At 44.1% G+C, this 19,627-nt stretch overlaps 1 protein-coding gene across 1 annotated transcript; it reads left to right on the plus strand.

The window, feature by feature from the left end:
• Positions 1-241: 241 nt before the first annotated feature.
• Positions 242-17,971, plus strand: LOC137094996 (creatine kinase M-type). The gene is made up of 8 exons (XM_067461119.1): positions 242-350; positions 5,751-5,966; positions 7,162-7,316; positions 8,721-8,853; positions 10,371-10,542; positions 13,734-13,857; positions 16,167-16,356; positions 17,620-17,971. Exons 2-8 carry the CDS (start codon positions 5,774-5,776, stop codon positions 17,796-17,798), a joined length of 1,146 nt encoding a protein of 381 aa, XP_067317220.1. The 5' UTR covers positions 242-350; positions 5,751-5,773; the 3' UTR covers positions 17,799-17,971.
• The last annotated feature ends 1,656 nt before the right edge of the window (positions 17,972-19,627 follow it).

The raw sequence follows: 19,627 nt of genomic DNA on the forward strand, positions 1-19,627 counted from the left end.
TGGGAGAGGTGCAATCAGTTCCTTTGTTATAATGCAACTCTATGGGCAACTTCAGATATTAATCTTGCAGCAAAAAATATCCTCTGGGTCGGAGCCTGGATATTTCAAAGGAATGGCTTGCTTTGCAGGCAGGCTCGGATGGTCCCAGCCCCACACTTATGGGGCAGCGTCGTCGTCCAATCAGAGCCCGGCTGCTGGCCGAGGGCCGGCCAATGGGAGCCCAGCACAAGGTATATAATCGTAAGGGGTCCGGGCTGGACCTTTGGGTCACCCGTTGTGCTGAAGTGAGAAAAGGCAACGCCAAGGTTCCCCGGGGAAAAAATTGTGCAGGCTGTGATTCTTCTTACCAGGTAAATAAACACACTGCCTTTTGCATTGCGAGCGTGAGAGACGGACAGGAGCAGGTGGCTGGCGTGCAGAAATGGCATGCAAAAACCAAAAAGTGGAAGCGGAAGGCTCTGCACATTTGGGGTATCGAACTAGGGCTGGATGGCCATCTGTCGGGAGTGTTCTGATGGTGCCTCTGAGGGACAGAAGCAGGTGCAGGAGGTTGGCGTGCAGAAATGGCATGCAAAAACCAAAAAGTGGCAGCGGAGGGCTCTGCACATTTGGGGTGTCCCACTAGGGCTGGATGGCCATCTGTCGGGAGTGTTCTGATGATGCCTCCAAGGAACAGAAGCAGGTGCAGGAGTTTGGTGTGCAGAAATGACCACGCAAAGACCAAAAACTGGCAGTGGAGGGCTCTACACATTTGGGGTATCGAACTAGGGCTGGATGGCCATCTCTCGGGAGTGCTTTGATGGTGCCTCCACCGTCCAGGTTGGACCGCATAGCCCTTGGGTCCTCTTTCAACTCTATAAAGAGTGTTTAAATGCGGTCTGGATGGCTATCTGTCGGGAGGGATCAAATGGTGCCTTCCTGATGGATGGCCATCTGTTGGGAGTGCTTTGATGATGCCTCCACAATCCAGGTTGGTCCGCACAGCCCTTGGGTCCTCTTTCAACTCTATAAAGAGTGTTTAAATGCAGTCTGGATGGCCAACTGTTGGGAGGGATCAAATGGTGCCTTCTTGATGGATGGCCATCTGTTGGGAGTGCTTTGATGATGCCTCCACAATCCAGGTTGGTCCGCACAGCCCTTGGGTCCTCTTTCAACTCTATAAAGAGTGTTTAAATGCAGTCTGGATGGCCAACTGTCGGGAGGGATCAAATGGTGCCTTCTTGATGGATGGCCATCTGTCGGGAGTGTTTTGATGGTGTCTCCACTGTCCAGGTTGGACCGCATAGCCCTTGGGTCCTCTTTCAACTCTATAAAGAGTGTTTAAATGCAGTCTGGATGGCCATCTGTGGGGAGGGATCAAATGGTGCCTTCCTGATGGATGGCCATCTGTCGGGAGTGTTTTGATGGTGCCTCCACCATCCAGGTTGGTCCGCATAGCCCTTGGGTCCTCTTTCAACTCTATAAAAAGTGTGTAATTGCAGCCTGGATGGCCATCTGTCGGGAGGGATCAAATGGTGCCTTCCTGAATGGCAGAAGGGGGTTGGACTGGATGGCCTCTGGGGGTTTCCTCCTTGTAATGTCTATGACCATCTATCGGGAAGGATTCGAAGGTGCCTTTAAATGCAGTCTGGATGGCCATCTGTCAGGAGGGATCAAATGGTGCCTTCTTAAATGGCAGAAGGGGGTTGGACTGGATGGCCTCTGGGGGTCTCCTCCTTGTAATGTCTATGACCATCTATCGGGAAGGATTCGATGGTGCCTTCTTTGTATTATTATTATTATTATTATTATTATTATTATTATTATTAATTCTTCTTCTAATGTCAATGAGGCTGGATGGTCATCTGTAGGGAAGGATTTGATGGTTTCTTCTGGGAACAACAACAACAATTCCTGCCTATCAGAAGGTGGTTGGATTGGATGGCCTCTGAGGGGTCTCCTTCTAATCTCTTTGAGGCTGGATGGTCATCTTTAGGGAAGGATTTGAATGTGTCTTCTTGGAATAATAATAATAATAATAATAATAATAATAATAATAACAACAACAACAACAACAACAACAACAATTCCTGCCTGTCAGAAGGTGGTTGGATTGGATGGCCCCTGAGGGGTCTCCTTCTAATCTCTTTGAGGGTGGATGGCCATCTGTAGGGAAGGATTTGATGGTGTCTTCTGGGAATAATAATAATAATAATAATAACAACAACAGCAACAACAGCAGCAGCAACAACAATTCCTGCCTGTTAGAAGGTGGATGGCCTCTGGGGGTCTCCTTCTAATGTCTTTGAGGCTGGATGGTCATCTGTCGGGAAGGATTTGATGGTGTCTTCTGGCTATAATAATAGTAACAACAACAATAACACCAGCAACAACGATTCCTGCCTGTCAGAAGGTGGTTGGATAGGATGGCGGATGATCTTTGAGGCTGGATGATCATCTGTTGGGAAGGATTTGATGGTGACTTCTGGATAATAATAATAATAATAATAATAATTATTATTATTATTATTATTATTATTATTATTATTTCCTGCCTGGCACAAGAGGGTTGGACTAGATAGCCTTTAGGGGTCTCTTCCAACTCTAGGGTCCTGTGATAGGGAACTCCCCAAAGACTTATATCACTGGGTCAGTTTTTGGGTCGGCCTCGAATGTCCCCGCTGACCGTTGACCTTGAATGGTGCCCACTTTGGGGTTTTCCCCTTCCATAAGCATTTTGGGCCGGTCGGCACAAGGGAAAGCCGGCGTTTAGGGTTGCATCTCCCATGGTTCCCTCTCCTTGGGGTCTTTGCCAAGCCCTTTGCCGCTGCCCGACTGACCGGCGATTGGGTTTCCCGGGACCGCTGACACTTTGCAAAAAAAGTAGCCCTTGGAATGCGGCCTCTTCTGCGCCAGCAGATTCTATCGGGGTCCTTTTCTGGGCAAAAAACTGACCGCTATAAATAACAAGGGACTAAAAATATCCCTAGCTTTCCATTGGGACGGAGTCTACGTATCCCACCCGTGATCCCTTTGCTTCTCCACCCCTTTGGCCTCCAGAGGTTTGACATTGACGTGGCCTTCCACGTCAATGTCAAACGTGGAAGGCAGGAAAGTCCAGTTTCCCAAGAGAGGCGTCCATTTTTGTTTCTTTCCTTCCCACCATCACCCAGAGGTTTTCAATAGAATCCTACAATTGGAAGGGTCACCCAAAGGCCATCCAGTCCAACCCCTTTCTCCAATGCAGGAATGTCCAGTCTAAGCCCTCCCAACAGATATCCATCAGCCTCTGCTTAAAAACCTCCAGAGAAGGAGAGCCCATTGGACTCCAAGGCAACACCATGAATTCTGATCATCAGAAGGGTCTTCCTAAGGTGGAAACACCTTGAAGGTGGTCATAGGTTAGAAACAGATGTCCATCCATTGGAAATACCTTGAAGGTTAGAGGTGTCATAGATAGATGTATCTTAAGACTATGGTCTTAGATGACCACAGTTAGACATATCTTAGATGACCATAAATTAGAAATGCCTTGAAGGTGGCCATAGGTTAGAAACAGATGTCTATCCATTGGTAATACCTTGAAATTTAGAGATATCTTAGATGACCCTTAAATGACCATAGTTAGACATATCTTAGATGACCATAAATTAGAAATGCCTTGAGATGTCATAGATGGCCATAGTTGGATGTATCTTAAGACTATGGTCTTAGATGGCCATAGTTAGACATATCTTAGATGACCATAAATTAGAAATGCCTTGAAGGTGGCCATAGGTTAGAAACAGGGGTCCATCCATTGGAAACACCTTGAAGGTTAGAGATGTCTTAGATGACCATAGTTATACATATCTTAAGACTATGGTCTTAGATGGCCATAGTTAGACATATCTTAGATGACCATAAATTAGAAATGCCTTGAGATGTCATAGATGACCATAGTTAGTCATATCTAAGATTACCATACATTAGAAATGCCTTGAGATGTCATAGATGGCCATAGTTAAAAGTATATTAAGACTATGGTCTTAGATGACCATAGTTAGACATATCTTAGATTACCATAAATTAGAAACGCCTAGAAGGTGGCCATAGGTTAGAAACAGATGTCCATCCATTGGAAACACCTTGAAGGTTAGAGATATATTAGATGACCATAAATTAGAAACACCTTGAAGGTGGCCATAGGTTAGAAAAAGATTTCCATCCATTGGAAACACCCTGAAGGTTAGAATTATCTTAGATGACTATCTTAGATGACTATAAATTAGAAACGCCTTGAAGACGCCCATAGGTTAGAAACAGATGACCATCCATTGGAAACACCTTGAAGGTTAGAGATGTCATAGGTGACCATAGTTAGACATATCTTAGATGACCATAAATTAGAAACGCCTAGAAGGTGGCCATAGGTTAGAAACAGATGTTGATCCATTGGAAACACCTTGAAGGTTAGAGATGTCTTAGATTACCATAGTTAGGTGAGCCCACTGGACTCCAAACATATTTCACTGTCAAAACAGCTCTGTCCATCAGGAGGGTCTTCCTAAGTTGGAAATAGCTTGAAGGTGGCCAGGGATTAGAGACATTTTAGATGACCATAAGTTGGACCGGAAGATGGCTCTAAAACAACTGGAAGATGGCTCTAAGTTAGAGTTATCTTAGCTGATCATAAAACGGAAACACCTTGAAGGTGGCCATACATTGGAAACACCTTGTAATTAGAAAGACCTAGAAGGTGGCCATAAATTAGAGATATCTTAGGTGACCATAAGTTGGAAATACTGAAGGTGGCCATACATTGGAAACTCCTTGAATTTGCACACACCTTGAAAGTGGCAATAAATTAGCTACATCTTAGATGGCCATAAGTTACAAACATCTGGAAGGTAGCCATAAGTTTGAGATATTTTAGATGACCATAAGTTGGAAACATCTTGAAAGTGGTCATCAGTTAGAGATATCTTAGATGAACATGAGCTAAAAACACCTTGAAGGTAGCCATAAGTCTGAGATATTTTAGTTGACCACAAGTTGGAAACACCTTGAAGGTGACCATCAGTTAGAGATATCTTAGATGACCATGAGCTGAAAACACCTTGAAGGTGGATGTAAATAAGAGAGATCTTAGATGACCATGAGTTGAAAACACCTTGAAGGTGGCTATAAGTTAGAGATATCTTAGATGACCTTAAGGTGAAGACACCTTGACAGTGGCCATAAGTTAGAGATATCTTGGATGACCATGTTGGAGATACCTTGAAGGTGGCCATGCATTGCAAAAATCTTGTAATTAGAAACACTTTGAAGGCATCCCTAAATTGGAAACACCTTGAAGATACATCTTAGATGGCCGTAAATTGAAAACATCTTGAAGGTAGACGTAAATAAGAGATATCTTAGACAGCCATGAGCTGAAAACATCTCAAAGGTGGCCATCAGTTAGAGATATCTTAGATGACCATGAGCTGAAAACACCTTGAAAGTGGACGTAAATAAAAGATATCTTAGATGACCATGAGCCGAAAACATCTTGAAGGTGGCCATCAGTTAGAGATATCTTAGAAGACCATAAGCTGAAAACACCTTGAAGGTGGACGTAAATTAGAGAGATCTTAGATGACCATAAGCTGGAAATACCTTGAAGTTGGTATCTGGAAACCCCTCTAAGGCACAAAGCAAGCCATTTTCTTGGGTGGAGGGTTGGCTGTTCCAAAACATCTTGTTGCCTCTCCACCAAGCGCTCCATCTGTGTCTCGGTGTCCTTGCAGGACTGGTCTCACCTGCCGCCAAGATGCCTTTCGGAAACACCCACAACAAGTACAAGCTCAACTTCAAGCCGGAGGAGGAGTTCCCTGACCTCACCAAGCACAACAACCACATGGCCAAGGTCCTGACCTTGGACATCTACAAGAAGCTGAGGGACAAGGAGACCCCCAGCGGCTTCACCGTGGATGACGTCATCCAGACCGGAGTGGACAACCCAGGTAGGCAGACCAATGTTTGCCCAGGGGAATGTTGACCTTCTTGCACTGCTTATCCCAGAATCCTCTTAGCTTTGGACCTGCTCCACTGTTTCCTTCTGCTCCTTTTATGCAGGGTGTCACTCTTTTACACACCAAAATTGCAGTGCTGTGATTCCTCTTGAACATCCTACAATCTGTAGTTTTGGGGAGGGCACTGGTAAAGGATACATTCCAGATAGTGCAGTTACATGTAACTAGTAAACGATGCATTCCAGACAGAGCAACTATTTTGAACTAACAAGGAATGCATTCCAGGTAGTGCAATTACTTTTAACAGTCACAAAATGCATTTCAGTTACTTTTAACTGGCAAGGGATGCATTCAAGAGAGTGCAATTATTTTTAACTGGCAAGGAATGCATTCCAGATAGTGCAATTACTTTTAACCGGCAAAAGGATAAGTTCCAGATAGTGCAGTTACTTTTAAAGGCAAGAAATGCTTTTCAATTACTTTTAACTAAGAAAAAATAAATTCCAGATAGCAAAGTTAAATTTAACTGGCAAGGGATGCATTCAAGATAGTGCAATTACTTTTAATTGGCAAGAAATGCTTTGCAATTACTTTCACCTGGCAAGGAATACATTCCAGATAGTGCAATTACTTTTAAGTGTCACAAAATGCATTACTATTACTTTTAACTAACGAGAAATACGTTCCAGATAGCAAAGTTAAATTTAATTGGCAAGGGATGCATTCCAAATAGTGCAATTACTTTTAACTGGGAAGAAATGCATTGCAATTACTCTTAACTGACAAAGGATACATTCCAGGTAGTGCAATTACTTTTAAGTGTCACGAAATGCATTTCTATTACTGTTAACTAATGAGAAATACATTCCAGATAGCAAAGTTAAATTTAACTGGCAAGGGGTGCATTCAAGATAGTGCAACTACTTTTAACTGGCAAGGAATGCATTCCAGATAGTGTAATTACTCTTAACTGACAAAGGATACATTCCAGGTAGTGCAATTACTTTTAACTGGCAAGAAATGTATTGCAATTACTTTTAATTGGCAAAAAGGCTTGCTGGGTTTCATTTATAGTTGAAAAACAATTTAAGCTGAAGGAAACATTAGTCGAGATATGGAAAGAGGATATCAACTGCAATGAGTCAGACGTTGAACATTGGATTATGGTTTGTTTTGCCATGTGCAGGTCACCCTTTCATCATGACCGTGGGCTGCGTGGCCGGAGACGAGGAGTCCTACGACGTCTTCAAGGAGCTCTTTGACCCCATCATCTCAGACCGTCACGGAGGCTACAAGCCCACCGACAAGCATAAGACTGACCTCAACCATGAGAACCTGAAGGTGAGCCCTGGTGGATGGGATTTCTAGTTTGGCAAGGGCCCCTGTCCTCTTTTGGCAGAGAAGCCCCTCCAAATATCAACACCCAGGATTGCTTATCTTAGATGATCAAACATTGGAAACACCTTGAGATATCTTAGATGACCATAAGTTGGAGATACCTTGAGAGATCTTAGATGACCATAAGTTGGAGATACCTTGAGATATCTTAGATGACCATAAGTTGGAGATACCTTGAGATATCTTAGATATCCATAAGTTGGAGATATCTTGAGATAACCTGGATATCCATAAGTTGGAGATACCTTGAGATGTCTTAGATAACCATAAACTGGAGATACTTTGAGATATCTTAGATGACCATAAATTGGAGATACCTTGAGTTATTTTAGATAACAATACATTGGAAACACCTTGAGATATCTTAGATGGCCATAAGTTGGAGATACCTTGAGATATCATAGATTACTATAAATTGGAGACACCTTGAGATATCTTAGATAACCATAAACTGGAGATACTTTGAAATACCTTAGATGACCATAAACTGGAGATATCTTGAGATAGATGACCATAAATTGGAGCTACCTTGAGATATTTTAGATGACCATAAGTTGGAGATACCTTGAGAGATCTTAGATGACCATAAATTGGAGATATCATGAGATATCTTAGATGACCATACATTGGAAACACCTTGAGATATCTTAGATGACCATAAGTTGGAGATACCTTGAAATATCTTAGATATCCATAAGTTGAAGATACCTTGAGATACCTTAGATGACCATAAGTTGGAGATACCTTGAGATATCTTAGATGACCATAAATTGGAGATAACTTGAGACATCTTAGATGACCATAAGTTGGAGATACTTTGAGATACCTTAGATGACTATAAGCTGAAAATAACTTGAGATATCCTATATGAACATAACTTGGAAAGATCTTGAGATATCTTAGATGATCATAAATTGGAGATATCTTGAGACATCTTAGATGAATATACATTGAGATATTTTAGATGACCATAAATTGGAGATATCTTCAGATACCTTAAGGCCCTTCCACACAGCCATATAACTCTGAATATCAAGGCAGAAAATCCCACAATATCTGCTTTGAACTGGGATATCTTAGTCCACACTGATGTATAATCCAGTTCAGTGTGGATTTGATACAGCTGTGTGGAAGGGGCCTTAAGGTCTCAACCGATTCAGGAGATAACACTTTCAAACCAGGAACAGACAAATTATGTATGTTTTGTAATTATGTATGTTTTGGCCTTCCAGAGGTCCAAAACATCTGGACGGCCAAAGTTGGCCCATGCATGTTCCTCAGGGTGTGCGAGGGCCTCCAACGCCGCTCTGACCCGTCTTTCCTGCCCGCTCTTCCTTTTCTCCGCAGGGTGGAGACGACCTGGACCCCAACTACGTCTTCAGCAGCCGCGTGCGGACGGGGCGCAGCATCAAGGGTTACACCCTGCCCCCCCACTGCAGCCGTGGGGAGCGCCGTGCCGTGGAGACCCTCTCCATTAAGGGTAATGGCAGGAACGGCACCGTAGCACCGAGCAAGCTAGATGGCTGGATCACCACCTGGGCTTCTGTGGCTGCATCCGCAAAGTAGAATTAACACACTTGGATGACACTTGAACTGCCCCGGCTCCATCTGTGGGGTTCTGGAAGTTGTAGTTTCCCAAGGCTCTTCTAATTCACTGCAGTCTAGAACTCCTCTGACTCCCATCACTTTGAACCGTGGTGTCAGATTGCATCCATGCAGCAGAGTAGGTGCACTTTTGGTAAAGCTACAACTCCCACAATTACATAGCATGGGTGTTATGGCATTGTAGATGCGGACCCTTAGAAAAACTACAACTCCCACTAGTCCACAGCATGGCCATCATGGCATTGCAGACGTGCACCCTTAGAAAAACTACAACTCCCACCATCCCATAGCAGGAGGGGCATGGCATTGTAGGTGCGCATCCTTAGAAAAACTACAACTCCCACCATCCCATAGCATGAGGGGCATGGCATTGTAGGTGTGTGCCCTTAGAAAAACTACAACTCCTCACATTCCATAGCATGGCGCCATGGTATTGTAGATGTAGACCCTTAGTAAAACTACAGCTCCTCACATTCCACAGCATGGCATCATGGCATTGTAGATGTGCACCCTTAGAAAAACTACAACTTCCACCATTCAATTGCATGGGGGTCATGGCATTGTAGGTGCATATAGTAAAACTACAATTCTCAACGTTCCATTGCATGGGGTCATGGCATTGTAGGTGTGCACCCTTAGAAAAACTACAACTCCTAACATTCCATAGCATGGGCATCATGGCATTGTAGAGGTGCACCCTTAGTAAAACTACAACTCCTAACATTCCATAGCATTGGTGTCATCGCATTGTAGATGTGCACTCTTAGTAAAACTAGGACTCCCACCATTCCGTAGTATAGGGGTCATACATTGTAGATGCACACCATTAGTAAAACTACAACTCCCACCATTCCATTGCATGGGAGTCATGGCATTGTAGGTGCACATAGTAAAACTACAACTCTCAATGTTCCATTGCATGGGGGTCATGGCATTGTAGGTGCGCTTAGTAAAACTACAACTCCCACCATTCCATTGCATGGGGGTCATGGCATTGGTAAAATTGCTATGGAATTGTGGGAATTGTAGTTTAACATGGGCCTTGAGCCTTCTCTGCCGAAGAGTGCTGGTGCTTCACGAAACTACAAATCCTAGCATTGCATAGAATTGAGCCATGGCAATTAAATGAGAGGTGGGGGCTGTATTTATAAGGCCTTGAGACTTCTCTGCTGAAGAGTGCTGGAGCCTCACCAAACTATAAGTCCCAGCATTGCATAGCATTGAGTGAATGCAATGAAATATGGCTTTTGCTCAGCAGTAAGATGACCATATTGCATGGATATAATGCGCACTTAAATTTTGGAGAGGTCGTTTGGTCCAAACGGTGAGCATTAGATTCGAGTAATGCGCTTCGAATGTGGTTCAGTTCCTATGTGTCCCTTTTCCCGGCAGCTCTGAACAGCTTGACCGGAGAGTTCAAGGGCAAATACTATCCCCTGAAGGACATGACCGATGCAGAACAGCAGCAGCTGATCGACGACCATTTCCTCTTTGACAAGCCCGTCTCCCCACTCCTGCTCGCCTCCGGCATGGCCCGCGACTGGCCCGACGCCCGCGGTATCTGGTAAGTGTGGCATCCAAAGGCAGGAGCATACCAATTCAGCTCGCCCTCCAGGTGTTTTGGACTCCAACTCCCATCATTCCTAACAGCCGGTAGGCTGTTAGGAATGGTGGGAGTTGGAGTCCAAAACACCTGGAGGGCCAAAGACTTGGCCCGGCATTACATGGGATTCATTAGTGGTCTCCCATCCAAATCCTAACCTGAGCTGACCCTGCTTAGCTTCCAATGCAATAGGCCATCTTGCCCTTCCTGTGTTAAGAGGTCAAGTTCATCTCATTCATCCAGGTTCATTTCCCATCTTCCGTACATTCAAGTTGTAACACGATTTTTGTTCCTGGATCAATGCTGTTAGGAATGGTGGGAGTTGGAGTCCAGAGCACCTGAAGGGCCAAAGTTGGCCCAGGCCTGATTTACGGTGACCCTATGACACTGCAATACATGGGACTCATTAAGTGGTCTCCCATCCAAATCCTAACCGGAGCTGACTCTGCTTAGCTTCCAATGCAATAGGCCATCTTGCCCTTCCTGTGTTAAGAGTTCAAGTTCATCTCATTCCTCCAGGTCCATTTCAAATCCTCAGTGCATTCAAGTTGTAAAACGATTATTGTTTCTGGATTATCAGTGCTGTTTCCTAATTGGTTCTATCCTAAAAACATGGGAAAAGTTCATTAGAGTTGCAAAACTTTGTCTTCATGGGACATCCTGTGACACATTATATTATTATTATATTACATTATATTATGATATTAATATATTTTATTATATTATTATGTTATATTATTATTTTATATTATTATAAATCTATTATTATAATACATTACATTATGTAACACAATTACTGTTTCCGGATTATCAATTTCGTTTCCTAATTGGTTGTATCCTAAAAACATTATTATATAATATTTATTGTATTACTAGCTGTACACGCCACGCGTTGCTGTGGACAACCTTCCCTCCCTCCTTCTCTCCTTCATTCCCTCCTTCCTTTGCTCCCTCTTTCCTTCCTTCATTCCCTTTTCTTCTTTCTTTCTTTCTTTCTTTCTTTCTTTCTTTCTTTCTTTCTTTCTTTCTCTCCTTCCTTCCTTCCCTTTTTTCTTTCTTTCTCTCCTTCCTTCCTTCTCTACCTCTTTTCTTCCTCCCTCCCTTTTTCTTTTCCTTCCTCTTTCTCTCCTTTCTTCCTTCTTGACCTCTTTCCTTCCTTCCTTCGCTTTTTGCTTCCATCCTTCCTTCTCTCTTTCCTTCCCTTTTTTCTTTCTTTCTCTCCTTCCTTCTCTACCTCTTTCCTCCCTCCCTCCCTTCCTCCTATTTTATTTTCTTTCCTTTCTTCTCTACTTCTTTCCTCCCTCCCTCCGCTCTTTGCTTCCATGCTTTTTTCCTTCCTTCCTTCTTTCCTTCCCTTTTTTCTTTCTTTCTCTCCTTCCTGCCGTCTCTACCTCTTTTCTTCCTCCCTCCCTTTTTCTTTTCCTTCCTCTTTCTCTCCTTTCTTCCTTCTTTACCTATTTCCTTTCTTCCTTCGCTTTTTGCTTCCATCCTTCCTTCTCTCCTTCCCTTTTTTTCTTTCCTTCTCTCCTTCCTTCTCTATCTCTTTCCTCTCTCCCTCCCTTTTTCTTTTCTTTACTCTTTCTCTCCTTCCTTCCTTCCTTCCTTTGCTCTTTGCTTCCATTGGTCAAGCTCTGGCCTGTTCCTGACCATTGCATCTTTTTCTCCTTCCTTCCTTCCTTCCTTCCTTCCTTCCTTCCTTCCTTCCTTCCTTCCTTCCTTCCTTCCTTCCTTCCTCCCTCCCTCCCTCCCTTCCTTTCCTTCTCTCTCTCTCTCTCTCCCTTCCTTCCTTCCTTCCTTCCTTCCTTTCCTTCCTTCCTTCTTTCTCTCTCTCTCTCTCCCTTCCTTCCTTCCTTCCTTCCTTTGCTCTTTGCTTCCATTGGTCAAGCTCTGGCCTATTCCTGACCATTGCATCTTTTTCTCCCTCCCTCCCTCCCTCCTTCCCTCCTTCCTTCCTTCCTTCCTTCCTTCCTTTTCTTCTCTCTCTCTCTCTCCCTTCCTTCCTTTCCTTCCTTCCTTCCTTCTCTCTCTCTCTCTTCCTTCCTTCCTTCCTTCCTTCCTTCCTTCCTTCCTTCCTTCCTTCCTTCCTTCCTTCCTTCCTTCCTTTGCTCTTTGCTTCCATTGGTCAAGCTCTGGCCTGTTCCTTCCTTCCTTCCTTCCTTCCTTCCTTCCTTCCTTCCTTCCTTCCTTCCTTCCTTTCCTTCTCTCTCTCTCTCTCTCTTCCTTCCTCCCTTCCTTCCTTCCTTCTCCTTCCTTCCTTCCTTCCTTCCTTCCTTCCTTCCTTCCTTCTCTCTCTCTCTCTCTCTTCCTTCCTTCCTTCCTTCCTTCCCTTCTCCCCTTCCTTCCCTCCCTCTTTCCTTTTTTTCTGTATCATCATTTAGCTTTTTGGGGTTTTTAAGTCCTTTCCGCTATTTGGGGAGGGGGTTGTATGAGTGATGGTCACTCATTGGTCTGTTAGAGGTATAGTGTCCAAATTTCGGGTCAATTCGCCCAGTGGTTTTTGAGTTATGTTAATCCCACAAACAAACATTACATTTTTATTTATATAGATAGATAATTGTATTATTATATAATTATATTATATTATAATTATGTTGTTATATTATTATATTATATTAATTATATTATATTATTATTGTAATATATTACACTGTGTAACAATTTTTTGTTCTGTTATCGATGTCATTTCCTAATTGGTTCTATCCTAAGGAAAGTTTACAAAGCTTGCAAAGAGATCCTGCAACACATTATGTTATATTACGTTATATTTGTTATGTTATCATTGTATTTATTATATTATTATTGCAATATATTACACTATGTAACACGATTTTTGTTCCTGGGTTATTAATGTCATTTCTTAATTGGGTCTATCCTAAAAACATGGGAAAAGTTTAATTAAACTGCAAAAACTTTGTTTTCATGGAAAGGACATGCACCACACTTTGCTATAGTTTTCCAATGACTATCTCATTGAGTCTCAACCAATTCAATATTGTGGCAGACACAAAAACAAAGTTTCTGGAGGACAATTACTAATTTCCAAGTCAGGACTGCAGACTCAAATAGGAAATAACACTTTCAAACCAGGAACGGAACCTTTTCCAATGTTGTGACGTGGTGTCATATCCTTGACGTTGCACCTCGCCTTCCAGGCACAATGACAACAAGACCTTCCTGGTCTGGGTGAACGAGGAGGACCATCTCCGCGTCATCTCCATGCAGAAGGGCGGCAACATGAAGGAGGTCTTCCGGCGTTTCTGCGTTGGCCTCCAAAAGGTGAGCTTCCTCAAACCTTCCGTGTCGACAGCGTGACGCTGCAGCGAAAAAGACCAATGCGATTCTAGGCTGCATCCACAGAAGTCTCGTGTCCAAATAGAAGGAAGTCATTGTCCAACTCTCTTCTGGATGATATTTGAGGGTCCCTTCCTCGACTAGGACTCTATAGAAGTCTTTAAACAGAAGCTGTATGGCCATCTGTCGGGAGGGATCGAATTGTGTCTTACTGCCTGGCAGAGGACTGGATGACTTTTGGGGTCCCTTCCAACTCTGATGATGATGTAATTCTATATTCCAGCTTGACAGAAGAGGGTTGGGTTGGATGGCCTTTGTGGCCCCCTTCCAACTCTGGGAGAATAATAATAATAATAATAATAATAATAATAATAATAATAATAATAATATGTAAAGGTTTTCCCCTGACATTAGGTCCAGTCGTGTCTGACTCTGGGGTATGGTGCTCATCTCCATTTCTAAGCCGAAGAGCTGGCATTGTCCATAGACACCTCCAAGGTCATACGGCCGGCAATAATAATAATAATAATAATAATAATAATAATAATAATAGATAGTAATGGATAATAATATAATTGTAATTCTATCTTCTTTTATAGTAAAAGGAGGTTGGGATAGATGACCCTTGGGGTCCCTTCCAACTTAACAACAACAATAACGGATAATAATATAATAGTAATTCTATCTTCCTTCCCGGCAGAAGAGGTTGGACTGGCTGGCCCTTGGGGATACCTTCCAACTCTAGGATTCTCTATCTATCTATCTATCTATCTATCTATCTATCTATCTATGCATTTCTTAGGGGTTGGACTGGATGACCTTTGGAGATCCCTTCCTATCCTAGGATTCTCTAACTATCTATCTATCTTAGAGGTTGGCCTTTGGGGGTACCTTCCAACTAGGATTCCCTATCTATCTATCTATCTATCTATCTATCTATCTATCTATCTATCTACCCATCCATCCATCCACTTCTTGGGAGTTGGACTGGATGAGCTTTGGGGGTCCCTTCCAATGCTAGGATCCTATATCTATATCTATCTATCATTTCCCAGTGTGTGGACAGGACAGCTTTTGGGGGTCTCTTCCAACTCTAGGATTATCTATCTATCTATCTATCTATCTATCTATCTATCTATCTATCCATCCATCCATTTCTCAGGGGTTGGACTGGATGACCTTTGGGGGATCCCTTCCAATCCTAGGATCCTCTGTCTGTCTGTCTGTCTGTCTGTCTATCTATCTATCTATCTATCTATCTATCTATCTATCTATCTATCTATAGGATTCTCTATCTCTCTTAATATATTTTTGTTCAGGGGTGGGATTGGATGACCATTGGTGGTCCCTTCCAACTAGGATTATCTATCTATCTATCTATCTATCTATCTATCTATCTATCTATCTATCTATTTCTCAGGGGTTGGACTGGATGTCCTTTGGGGGTCCCTTCCAATCCTAGGATCCTATATCTATCCCTATCTATCTACCTACCTATTTTCCAGTGGTTGGATAGGATGGCTTTTGGGGGTCTCTTCCAACTTTAGGATTCTCCATCCATCCATCTATCCATCCATCAATTTCTTGGGGGTTGGACTGGATGACCTTTGGGGGATACTTCCAATTCTAGGATTCTCTATCTATCTTAATATATTTTTGTTCAGGGGTTGGACTGGATGACCTTTGGGGGCCCCTTCCAAGTAGGATTCTCTCTCTCTCTCTCTCCATCCATTTCTCAGGGTTGGACTAGATGACCTTTGTGATTCCCTTTCAATGCTAGGATCCTACACACACACATTTCCCAGTGGTTGGACAGGTTGGCTTTTGGAGGTCCCTTCCAACTCTAGGATTCTCCATCCATCCATTCATTTCTTGGGGGTTGGACTGAATGACCTTTGGGGGACCCTTCCAATCCTAGGATTCTCTATCTTTCAGTCTATCAATTTCTTAGGGATTGAACTGGATGACCTTTGTGGTTCACTTCCAATGCTAGGATCCTACACAAACACACACACACACACACACACACACATTTCCCAGTGGTTGGACAGGTTGGCTTTTGAGGGTCTCCATCCATCCATTTCTTGGGGGTTGGACTGGATGACCTTTGGAGGACCCTTCCAACTCTAGGATTCTATATCTATCTTATATTTTTATTGGGGGTTGGACTGGATTCCAACTCTAGGATTCGCTTATCTCTCTATATATGTATTTATTGGGGTTGGACTAGATGCCCTTCACTGGACACCTAGATTCCGGGACTCATTGCGTTCTCTCTCTTTTTCCTGGGGAAGATTGAGGAGATCTTCAAGCAGGCCGGCCACCCCTTCAGCTGGAACGAGCACTTGGGCTACGTCCTGACCTGCCCCTCCAACCTGGGCACCGGCCTCCGTGGCGGCGTCCACGTCAAGCTGCCCCACCTCAGCAAACACGCCAAGTTTGAGGAGATCCTGACACGCCTCCGCCTGCAGAAGCGTGGCACAGGTACGGCTGCCCACCTGCCCTTCGCCGGCATCCTTCGTGCCTTGCAAATTGCACATAGGATGCACCTGCACTGCAGAATGAATACATGTCATGGCTCAATGCTGGGAGCTGTAGTTTCTCAGGTGGACTTTGGAGGTGATGAGGTGGAGGGTTAAGAACAGACCAGTGTGACCAATGGTCAGGAATAGGCTAAATGTTGACCAATGGTCAGCAACAGACCTAAACTTGACCAAAAATAGGAAGAGGCCAGAGCCTAACCACTGCTCAGGAATAGACTACAGTTCGATCAGTGATTTTGGAACAGGCCAGAGCTTGACCAGTGCTCAGGAATAGTTTGACCAATGGTCAGGAACAGATAGAGTTTGATAAATGACCAAGAACAGGCTGGAGCTTGACCAGCGCTCAGGAATAGTTTGACCAATGGTCAGGAACAGATAGAGTTTGATAAATGACCAAGAACAGGCTGGAGCTTGACCAGCGCTCAGGAATAGTTTGACCAATGGTCAGGAACAGATAGAGTTTGATAAATGACCAAGAACAGGCTGGAGCTTGACCAGCGCTCAGGAATAGTTTGGGCAATGGTTAGGAACAGACTAGAATTTGATAAATGACCAAGACCAGGCTGGAGCTTGACCAGCACTCAGGAATAGTTCGACCAATGGTCGGGAACAGGCAAGAGCTTGACCAATGGCTAGTAACACTCCGGAGCTTGACCAATGGTTAGGAACAGGCTAGAGCTAGACCAATAATTAGGAACTGGCCAGAGCTTGACCATTGCTCAGGAATAGTTTGACCAATGGTTAGGAATAAGTCAGAGCTTGACCAATGATTGGGAGCAGACTAGAGTTTGACAAATGATCAAGAACAGGCCAGAACTTGACCAGAGCTCAGGAATAGTTTGACCAATGGTCGGGAACAGGCCAGAGCTTGACCAATGGCTAGTAACACTCCGGAGCTTGACCAATGGTTAGGAACAGGCTAGAGCTAGACCAATAATTAGGAACTGGCCAGAGCTTGACCATTGCTCAGGAATAGTTTGACCAATGGTTAGGAACAAGTCAGAGCTTGACCAATGATTGGGAGCAGACTAGAGTTTGACAAATGATCAAGAACAGGCCGAAGCTTGACCAGTGCTCAGGAATAGTTTGACCAATGGTCAGGAACAGGCCAGAGCTTGTCCAGTGCTCTAGTTTGACCACTGGTTAGGAAGAGGTCTTGCTTGGGTGAGACCCATGTCCGATGCTCCATCTCTTTGCCCGGCAGGTGGTGTGGACACTGAGGCCGTGGGCGCCGTCTTCGACATCTCCAACGCTGACCGCTTGGGCTCCTCCGAAGTGGACCAAGTGCAGCTGGTGGTGGACGGGGTCAAGCTGATGGTGGAGATGGAGAAGAAGCTGGAGAAAGGCCAAGCCATCGACGACATGGTCCCCGCACAGAAGTGAGCCGCCTGGGCAGAGCCGTGCCCGCCCTGCGCTCTGGGGCCCGGACCCCGGGGGCAGCGTGACCCCAAGGCCCCCGGCCGAACGCCCCTTTGGCCAGCCACACAGAGCCATCGCCACCGCTGACCGAGAGAATAAAGCCAAGGGCGGGCCCCTCAAGCCTTGCCTTCCCCTCACAGACTTCTCTTTGGTTTTCTTTTGCTTTCCTCTTCCGAGAAATGAGTCGTCAAGGAGGTCCATCTACACTGCTGAATTAATGTGGTTTGGCTCCACTTTGAGTGATGTGTTGCAATGCAATGCAGTCCTAGGATTCAGAGTTCAGCCCTCTTGGACTTGGGGAAACTACAACTCCCAGCATTGCATAGCATTGGGGTCAAACTTGCATTTGTGCTACAGTGTAGATGCATCCTCCGGAAGCAGAAATAAAGCGGGGTATACATAACCATAACCATAACCATAACCATAACCATAACCATAACCATAACCATAACCATAACCACAACCACAACCACAACCACAACCACAACAACAATAATAATGGATGGAAAATATGGAGAACACACCACACATACGATGAATATCTCAGGGATGGAGACGACAATGTCCTCCAGATGTTGCTAAACTAGAATTCCCATCATTTCTCCCTATTAGCTATGCTGGTTAGAGAGTTATAGTTCAAGCAAGGGTTGAGAAGAGCATCCCATGATACATCTATATAAGTAAACGTAATGTCAGTTTGTGGGATTGACATAACTCAAAAACCACTGGATGAATTGACACCAAATTTGGACACAAGACACCTAACAACCCAATGTATGTCCTTCACTCAAAAAAACCCTGATTTTGTCATTTGGGAGTTGTAGTTGCTGGGATTTATAGTTCACCTACAATCAAAGAGCATTCTGAACCCCACCAAGGATGGAATTGAACCAAACTTGGCACACAGTTCTCCCATGACCAACAGAAAATACTGGAAGGGTTTGGTAGGCAGTGTCCTTTGGTTTTGGAGTTGTAGTTCACCTACATCCAAAGATCACTGTGGACTCAAACAATGATGGATCCAGACCAAACTATACACAAAGACTCAACATGCCCAAATGTGAACACTGGTGGAGTTTGGGGAAAATAGAGTCTTGACATTTGGGAGTTGTAGTTGCTGGGATTTATAGTTCCCCTACAATCAAAGAGCATTCAGAACCTCACCAATGATGGAAGTGAACAAAACTTGGGACACACAACTCCCATGATCAACAGAAAATACTGGAAGGGTTTGGTGGGTCCTTTGGTTTTGGAGTTGTAGTTCACCTACATCCAGAGAGCACTGTGGACTCAAACAACGATGGATCTGGACCAAACTCTACACAAAGACTCAATATGCCCAAATGTGAACACTGGTGGAGTTTGGGGGAAATAGTATATTGACATTTGGGAGTTGTAGTTGCTGGGATTTATAGTTCACCTACAATCACAGAGCATTCTGAACCCCACCAATGATAGAATTGGGCCAAACCTCCCACACAGAACCCCCATGTGGGCCACAGCAACGCCTGGCAGGGGACGGCTAGTAGAAAATAAAAAAGGTAAAGGTTGTCCCCTGACATTAAGTCCAGTCGTGTCCAACTCTGGACGGTGGTGCTCATCTCCATTTCTAAGCCAAATATCCGGGGTTGTTCGTAGACACCTCCAAGGTGATGTGGTCGGCATGACTGCATGGAGCACCCTTACCTTCCCACCGGAGTGATACCTATTGATCTATTCACATTTGCATGTTTTCAAACTGCTAGGTTAGCAGAAGCCGGGGCTGACGGCGGAAGCTCACACCGCTCCATCTC

This window comes from Anolis sagrei, chromosome X (genome assembly GCF_037176765.1).
Source record: "Anolis sagrei isolate rAnoSag1 chromosome X, rAnoSag1.mat, whole genome shotgun sequence".
Taxonomy (NCBI): domain Eukaryota; kingdom Metazoa; phylum Chordata; class Lepidosauria; order Squamata; family Dactyloidae; genus Anolis; species Anolis sagrei.

Coding starts and splice junctions, on each gene's coding strand:
- LOC137094996 (XM_067461119.1), top strand. CDS start 5,774: ATGCCTTTCGGAAACACCCACAACAAGTACAAGCTCAACTTCAAGCCG. Junction 7,317..8,720: donor TCAACCATGAGAACCTGAAG/GTGAGCCCTGGT, acceptor TTTTCTCCGCAG/GGTGGAGACGACCTGGACCC. Junction 8,854..10,370: donor GGAGACCCTCTCCATTAAGG/GTAATGGCAGGA, acceptor TTTTCCCGGCAG/CTCTGAACAGCTTGACCGGA.